At 62.5% G+C, this 8,607-nt stretch overlaps 1 protein-coding gene and 1 long non-coding RNA gene across 2 annotated transcripts; one reads left to right on the top strand and one right to left on the bottom strand.

The window, feature by feature from the left end:
* The first annotated feature begins 49 nt into the window (after positions 1–49).
* LOC120249179 lies at positions 50–382 on the top strand. Its single transcript, XR_005532793.1, has 2 exons — positions 50–93; positions 252–382. It is a non-coding gene; the product is annotated as an uncharacterized LOC120249179 (long non-coding RNA).
* A 132-nt stretch (positions 383–514) lies between these two features.
* Positions 515–8,607, bottom strand: OTUB1 (OTU deubiquitinase, ubiquitin aldehyde binding 1). The gene is made up of 7 exons (XM_039257670.1): positions 8,504–8,607; positions 6,790–6,851; positions 6,412–6,510; positions 2,361–2,479; positions 2,040–2,124; positions 1,752–1,946; positions 515–1,626 (listed from the first exon to the last, which is right to left on the bottom strand). The coding sequence occupies exons 1-7, from the start codon at positions 8,559–8,561 to the stop codon at positions 1,429–1,431; spliced, it is 816 nt and encodes a 271-aa protein (XP_039113601.1). The 5' UTR covers positions 8,562–8,607; the 3' UTR covers positions 515–1,428.

The following is an 8,607-nucleotide window of genomic DNA, read 5'->3' on the forward strand; positions in this document are numbered from 1 at the left end:
CCCCCCCCCCCCCCCCCCCCCCCTAAGAGCAGGCTCTCACTGTCCTCTGCCTTCCAGCCTGACGGCACCGGCCGCCCACCCTGCCCGGGACTGGTAAGCAGGGCCTGGCCTGCCATGTGGCTGCGCACTAACCTGCCGCTAACACAGGGGCTCGCCCCCGTCCCCCACCCCCACCCCCACCCCCATGCAGGAAAGCCAAGAGGGAAGGCCCCCAGCCTCCACTCCCTCTGACTGCTCTGCTCTGCCCACAGACTCGCCTGGGCCTACTGGACCACGCTCCCAGCTCTAAGGGGGCCCCGAAGCCTGCAGCCCGGGCCCCCCATTCTTCCCCTCAGCCCCCTGCGCCTCCGGAGCCGCCTAATAAAAGAACCCCCGTGTCGCAGCTCCTGCTGTCTGAGTGCTGGCTGGGGAAGGAGACAGCCCAGAGGGGTGTGGACAAGTGCTTCTGGCTCAAAGGGGCCGGCGAGCGCACTCGGGGAGCCGGGCGGGTGGAGGCACGGGCCGGACGGCAGAGGCGGGCAGCAGCACGTTCCATTTATTGAGGGCCTGCCCCCAAGGAGCTCACAGCCTGGGGGCCAAGACCCCACGTGTGCCGGGGTGAGGGAAGAAAAGAGGTGAAGGCAAAAAGGAAGGCAATGCAGACACCGTGGCCCAAGCAAAGGGGGTGGAAAGCAGGCACAGGCAGGGGGAGGGGCGGGGGAGGAAGGGCGGCCTGGCAAGCCCTGCCTAGACCTCGGGACCGCGGACCACGCGCAGGCTTGAAGGCTACCCTTCCCCCACCAGGTTGGCACCACCTGGGGGTACACCGGGGTGCCCCGGCTCCTCCACCTGCCCTGAGCCAGGCCCCATCGCGTCAGGCCTCTCCACCCAGGACTGGACCATGCAGACCCCCGGTGGGGTCAGGTCCGAGGCCCGGACGGGCAGCGCGAGGTGCAGCCAGGTCAGGGCCTAGGAGGGAGCAGCTTGAAGCCTGGGTGAGCCTCGGTCCCTGGGCAAGTCCCCAGGGAACTTCCAAGATTCTCCTGGAAGCCCCTGGGCCAGCTAAGGAGGGGAAGGGGGGGTTGCCAGAAAGGAAGGAAGCGGAACCCCAGTAACCAGGAGGGGTCCCCAAGAGGCCTAGCCCCCCTCAAAACTGCTCCTGGTGGGGAGGCTTGGACACGGACAGGTAGAAGGCCGAGAAGAACCCACCTGGGGGGGTTGGGGGGGGCAGCCAGACACAGCAGCCAGGCAGGCAGCAGCAGAGCAGGGACACGCACACACGCGGCTCACCACCAGCATCCCCTTTAATAAAACGTGGAAGGTCGTGTGACGGGGAGGTGGGGGGAGGGGAGTGAAATATGACCATTTACAACCACAAAAAACCTCTGTACATGTCTAGCGCCTGGCAGAGGGGAGGGCGGGCAGGGCAGCAGCAGGCCGGGGCCAGCCCTATTTGTAGAGGATGTCGTAGTGTCCAGGCCGATAGAGAAGATAGACCTTGGGCTCGGAGCCCTCGGGGAAGATGTGCGGGTTGGTGGTGCCGCCCTCGCCGCGGTCCATGTACTCCACCTGGATGGAGACGCTGAGGGCCTGGGCCAGCGCGATGATGTGGATGTGGTCACTCTCCTTGCACATGGGCTCCACCTCCTGCGGCACGGGGTGGGGGGGGGGGGGAGTCAGGGCCCCGGTCCCGGCGCCACTCTGCACACACCCCGGCCCGTGTCCCACCCCACCCCCCGACCCCTAGGGAGGAGAAAGGGGAGGGACGGCACCTGTTGACAGAACTCCTTGACGGTCCGGCCCCCCTCGATGAAGTGCTCGAAGAACTTGCTCTCGCGCTGCAGGTAGCCCGAGGTGAGCAGCCGCAGGTACACCACCAGGTAGTCCGAGGTGCTCTGGTCGTTGAAGGAGGCCAGCAGGTCGGCTACAGAGGTCTGCTTTTCCACCTGCTCGATCAGGTCCATGAACTGCCACCCACAGAGGACAGAGGGCACAAGGGAGGAGATGGTCAGCCCCGCCCCTGCCCGCCCTGCCCGCCCCCCCTGGCCAAGAGGGCTCACCGTGTTGTGGAAGTCCTCAATTGTGAACTCAGTGAAGCCCTGGGACACCAGGTCCTCTTTGCTCTTGGCAGACACAGCCTTAAACCTGCGGGCGGGAGGGAAAGGGGGGCCAGCATGGGCTCCTCGGCCAGCAGAGAGGCCAGCGCAGAAGTGGGGGACCGGCCAACACGGGGTGGGCCCCCACTCCCAGCTCAGAGCAGAAAACCACGGCGAGCGCCCAGCCACCGTCTGGCCTCAGGTGGCCCTGCACCTCCGAGTCGCCTAGAGCGGAAGGGGGCCTTCCCGGAACCCCCGCCCGCCGCCCGCGGCCACCACCCTCACCGTTGCAATTCCTTGCTGTCATCCAGCAGTGCCTCCAAGTGGGAGAATCCGAAAGCGCGATAGAAGCAGTTTCCATCAGGCCTGGTCTTGCGGATGTACGAGTACTTTTTGTGGAGGTCCTGCGAAGAGGCAGCCCCCACCCGCCACCCCCGTGCCCGTCAGCGTCCGGCCACAGCCAGGGAGGGCCAGAGAACCCCCCCCCACACACACACACACAGGTCACACCACAGAGGGGACCACTGAGCTCCCAGGGGCCACCCGCCATCCTCGGCCGCTGACACCAGCGACGCGAGGCACCTAGAGATCCACTGGCCGGAGCCCCCGAACCCCGCGAAACTGTGTTTTAGGGACACGCTGGCTCCGTGGGCCACCAAAGCCGTCCCCGGCCACTAGGCAGGCCACGCTGCTGGGCCTGCAGGGCTGTTTGTGCAGAAAAAGAGGCAAATCGGTCAGTCCTCATCCAACACAGCTTTTCCGGAGAAGAGTCTTTCAAACCACGCGAGTCCAGGGCAAACGAGTTAGCACGTGGGTGTGGCGCTGGGCTCCACATCAAGTGTCCCCACTGAGGAACCAGTGGCCCTGGTCTCCTTTTTTTTAAACTTTTTTTCAATGTTTATTTTTGAGAGAGACACAGTGACACAGTGCGAGTCAGGGAGGGGCAGAGAGAGGGAGACACAGAATCCGAAGCAGGCTCCAGGCTCTGAGCTGTCAGCACAGAGCCAGACGCGGGCTCGAACTCACAAACTGTGAGATCATGAGCCGACCTAAAGTCGGACGCTTAACCGACTGAGCCCCGAGCCCTGCCCCAAGGCCTGGTCTCCTTCTAAACCCTACCTGCCCTCCTCCATCTCCGGCTGCCTCCCCAAACGTGGTGGGCTTTCTTCTGTCTGCCGAACCTCCCCACACCGAGTGGGCCATCGGCACCGCCAGCAAGCAGGCCTCCCCTGGGCTACTTCATGCCTTCTCCGTTCTCCTCCACCCCTCACCCCCTACCCACCTTCCCAATGACCTTGCTTCCTTTCTGAGGACTTCCACCCAGAACCCCTTAGCACCAACCAGCACACCCGCTCGCAGCCTTCTCTCCTAATTCCCCGGGGTCTGGGGCTGCTACTAGGCCGCCCCTCTGGGCCACATCAGAGCCCGTGAGCATCAACAAGGAAGCCTCCCCCTCCTCCTGCATCCATCAGTTTTTCTCTCCCTACTGTGTTGTTTTTTTTTTAAACATTTATTTATTGAGAGACAGAGCAGGAGCAGGGGAAGGGCAGAGCGAAGGGGAGATACAGAATCTGAAGCAGGCTCCAGGCTCCGAGCTGTCAGCGCAGGGCCCGATGCAGGGCTCGAACCCACAAACTGCGAGATCACGACCTGAGCTGAAGTCGGACGCTTAACCACCTGCCCCTCCCCCCCCAGGTGCCTCTCTCCCTACTGGTTTAGACTCTAGCACACAAACCCAAGGCTAGTTCCTGCTTCAAGAAAAAAATCCTCTGCTTCACACGAATTCCTTCCCGGCTCCCACCCAGCCCCTCCACTCTCCTTTAGAGCGAAACTGTGCTCACCGTGTCCATTTCTCTTCTACTCACTCTACCCAAGCAGCCTTTAGTCAAGGTCGCACATGCCTTTCCTGAGTCCGAGGGCCAGGCCCACTCCTCCCCAGACTGGCCCCTCAGCAGCATTCACGAGGGTGGTCGTCACCCACCGGGGGACACCATCCACCCCACGACACCACCTACACGCCCCCTCCTTCGTACTTCACACGGCCCGCAGGTCCCAGCCTCCCCGTGTCCTCCACCGCCTCTCACCCTGTAAAGGTCAGGGCCGCCACCAAACCACACCGCACCCTCCCTCAAGACGCCACGTGCCAGAGGAAGCGCAAGCCACACACCTGTACACGTGCCTGCCGCGTGAATGGCACAACCCCACTCGGGCCCGGGAAAGCTTCCGCTCACCAACGACACTCTCGCATCTCTTGCCACTACTGGTCTTTGGGATCGACTGATTGATTTTAAAATATTTTAAGCAATCTCTATACCCAGTGTGGGGCTTGAACTTACAGCCTCCAGGATCAAGAGTCATGTGCTTTTACCCACCGAGCCAGTCAGGTGCCGCTGGTCCTGGGATTTAAATAGCCCCGGACGGAACTCTTCACCTGCCCCTGCCTCTGTCCTCCACTCCTATTTGACTCAAACATCCAACTGCCGCGCCCCCTGGTCCAGCACCTCCTGGTCCAGCCCGATGACGCCTCCTGACCGCTGACCCCTCCCCCCAATCCAATTGAAAGCAGAAGATCCAGAGGTTTGCTCCTCCTGCTGAGTCGGCTTCTGGCTGCTGCTCTCAGGCACTCCCCTCCCCCTTGGTGCGTTTACTGCAAGAGTCTCCTCCCAGGGCTCCCCACTCCAGCAGCCAGAGTAACCAGAGAAACCTGCTCATACTCCTCCTCTCCCAGCCCCCACCTGTGCCCCAGCTCTGCCGCCCACACTGTCCCCGAGCCCTGGCCACGCCGCCCAGGCGCCCACAGCCTGCTCCCGGCCGCTTCCAGTCTGTCACTCCCAGCACCACCTTCTCAGCAAGGCCTCCAACTCCCTCTCCCCTCTTCCTGCTTTACCTTCTCCAGGGCCTCTGACCTCTGACCTCCACACCCGAGCTCCCTCTGCCTTACTGTGTCTTCCCACAGGGACACTTAAGCTTCACCAGCGCAGGACCCTGTGGGTTGCAGTCATTGCTCTGCCTCCGGTACCAAACACAGTGCCTGGCGCACAGCCCGCACTCGGAGATGGAAAATCGCAGCGCACGTTGCACACAGAGGCCAAACGGCGGCAGCTACTAGAAGAGCTACTAGAAGCATTTTGAGCGCTTGCCGTGTGCCAGGCCCTTTGCTGGGGGCCAATGTCCGCTTTCCTAAATCTTCACAGGGGCCCAATCCAAAAAGGAGCCGGGTCGCCCAAGTCTGCCCGGGCTCTGCTGTCTAGGCTTAGGATCCTCCCAGGGTGGAGATGGCCTCAAACACGCAGGGGGGGGGGGGGGTTGCCTAAGGCCCAAGGTCACACACAGCCAAAAGTGAAGCCAGAACTTGCACCCGGGTCTGCCAGGGCCCCGAGCCAGTGCCTTCCTGTCTCCACAGTCCTCGTGGGTAAATCACAAACGCTGAGCGAGGAGCAGACCACTGGCCACGCACAGCCGGGCCCGGCCTGCAGGTGTGCTGCCTGGCCCACACAACGTTTTAAACTTGAATTAGCTGCCTACTCTTGGAAGTCAGGAAATTCACATCAATATCATTATTTCTGGCTTGTCTGGGAAAACCAGACTCGGAAGCGATGGAGTGACAGGCATGGACGCTCCTATTTGCCCCAGGGGCTTCCGCTCCAGGCTGTGGGCTGAGCCAGAGCTGTGACGTCCACTGCTTACCACCTACCCCTGCCTGCTGATTCTGATAACCCCAAAGGCCCCTCCTTTTACAGGTGGAAGGTTCTAAGCATCTCTGATCTTGGGCGGTGAGGAGGGCTTTACTAAGCCCTCGCGCAATGCCTACCAGACACTTACTTACACATACCCACTGTCCTGGCTCACAGAGCGAGCGGTGAAGGGTCTTCCCTCGGGTTGTAAGTGCTACGACAGGGTCTTGCACAGGCCCACACATCTCTTCCCGGGCAGGACCCGCCCCTGCCATAACCCCACCTCTCCCAGCTACCCAGCCCCCACAGGCATCATCTCCCCAACCTCACAACCGCCTTGTGGGCAGATACTTTCATCACTCTGATTTCACAGAAAAGGACCCCACAGCTCAGAGACGGCGAAGGACCTGCCGAGAGGGTACAGCAGCCGTACGGCAGAGTCAGGAGAGCAAATCAAGGGCTTTTGATTCCAGAGCCCGCACACTTGAGGGCCGGCAGCCAGAGGGCTCCCCCCCCCCCCCCCCCCCCCCCCCCCCCCCCCCCCCCCCGACATGCTACCCTCTCTGAGGCAAGGCCAGCAAGGAGCAGGTTTGAAGCAGGCACACACTCCTGCCCCAACCCCCAGGGCTTTTCCTGCCCCGCCCCCTCAGCCAGGCTCTCACCTTGATCTTCTGTTGATAGATGTTGTCATCCTCAGCATACTCCTTGTACAAGACCGAGAGCTCCAGACGCTCCGAGACCAGAGGGTTCTGCACAGCAATCTGCAGCGGGGAGGAAAGCCACCATGCTCTGGCAGGTGGATGGAGTGACCCACACCAAACAGCCAGAACGCCTAAACGAGGGGTGCTGGAGCAATGACCTGGGTGGCACAGCCCCCTCTCCCCCAGTAAAGGCATCCAGTACCTAGCACAGCTTGGATAGGAGGAGGCTTCCAAAGCAGAGATAAACAACCGCCTCACGCCCAGCCTAGGCTTCCCCACAGTAGGGCCGCTGGCCACAGCCCCTCCCCCACAGTAGGGCCGCTGGCCACAGCCCCTCACCTCTTGCTGAATTCGGTCCTGCTGAGCCATGATGGCCTCATCATAAGCAAGACAGTTAACACCTGGAAGAAGGGAGAAGGCTAAGGATTACAGCGGGCCCCAGGCTCCCTCCACTCCAGGCTCCAGGCAGCCGGGCCAAGGACAAGAGCAGCCCAGGGAGAGCAGGCGTGGAATCCGGAAGCACGCATCTTCAACTGTGTGATCTTGGTAAAGTCCTTTCCCCACCCAGCCCCTAGTTTTCTCATCTTTTAAGTGAGGGGGGCAGGGGTGTGCCCTGCTCTGAGGTGTTTGTCCAGCTCTAACCCCTCCCACCCCCCTGCTTTCTAACATCAATTCCCAGCCACCTGGGAATGCTCTGGGGCCAGGCAAGGTCTCCTGGGGGGAAGTAAGATGAGGAGGCAGAGTTATGGGCTGGATGAAAGCTTCCCGTACGCCTGCATTTTACTCCGTCACACCCTTCCTCCTGCTGCTCTGCTGGGTATTCCTAATGCCCGTTTTATAGATAAAATGAATGCAGACGGGTGAAATAACCTGCCCAAGGTCACCCCTGGCAAAGACCTGTGCTCAAGCCCAGGGGTGTCTAATTCTGAAGTCTGAGCTCTTTGTCATACTTCCTCTCCTCTGCTACCTTACTGCCCGGGCCTTTCCTCAACTATAAATGGGGGCTACTACCACCACCTTTCTCCCCTCTATTGAAATGCCAAGAGAAAGAGGTGCTACCCTGGAGGCAAACTGTTCATCAGAGAACTGGCAGATCCACCTGTGGGCCCCGCCCTCAGCAGCCACTGGTGCGGAGCCAGGAGACCTGAAATCTGGTCCTGGCTCTTTCTTTCCCTACGTGATCCTGAACAAGTCTCTTCTGGGGGGCCTGCGCCTCCAGCATTTGGTCTCTCAAGTGTGTGGTTAGAAGGTGGTGTGTGTGCTGAATGGCTTTCAAGGCCAAACCTCTTGAGTCAGAGCATCCTCAGCTGGGCCCTGACTAATCCCCTACACCGGAACAGGGCTGTCCCACCCACCCAAGTGACCTCCTCGGTCCCCAGGGCCTAACCATGGGTGAAAAGACAGAGGGTGGCACCGTTTTTGAAAGGTCCAACTCCAGGGGTGTTAAGAAAACAATGCCCGGGCAGGCGGAAAGGGGCTGCTAGGCCAGAAGAGGGGGCTCGACCAGAACCGGAGGCTGCAGTCCTCAGGGGCACACGCCCCGGCCGCTCACCGCCCCGGGCCGCCCGCAGCATCCCGAGCGGCCCGCCCAGTCCTTTGTGCTCCGCGGCCCGGCGTAACTCGACGCCCTCCCGGGCGCAGGCTGCTCAGTAGAAGGCGGGGGGCCAGGGCCCGGCCTAGGCCCCGGCCTGACTGCAAGGGCTGGGACCGGAGGGCTGGGGACCCGGGAGCCCCGCGCCCGGCGTGGAGGGGCTGGGCTGGGGGCGGGACGGGACGGCCCAGGCCCCGCCCCGGGCGCGCGCGACAGGAAAGAGCCGCGGGCCTGGGCCCGCCCCGCTCGTTCGCCAGCCGGCCCGCTCGCCGGGCAGGCCGGGGGTCGCGGCTGCGGCTCCTTCCATTGTGAGGGGGAGGGGAGGTGGCGGCGGCGGAAGAAGGGGCCGTCCGTGCGTTTCGTCCCCGGCCTCCGGCGGCCCCGCCCGCAGCCTCCTCGGGAAGCGGCGACCCGGCATCACCCCTGCTAGCCCGGGCCGGACGGCCCTCCCCGGGTCAGTACCTTCGGAGTCGCTGCCCAGCGGCTCCTGCTTCTGCTGCTGAGGTTCCTCCGCCGCCATCTTTAAACAGCGCCGCACTGCCGACCGCTTCCGGGTTAGCAGTTGC

Source organism: Hyaena hyaena, unplaced genomic scaffold (assembly GCF_003009895.1).
Source record: "Hyaena hyaena isolate Hyena2069 unplaced genomic scaffold, ASM300989v1 scaffold_632, whole genome shotgun sequence".
Classification (NCBI taxonomy): Eukaryota; Metazoa; Chordata; class Mammalia; order Carnivora; family Hyaenidae; genus Hyaena; species Hyaena hyaena.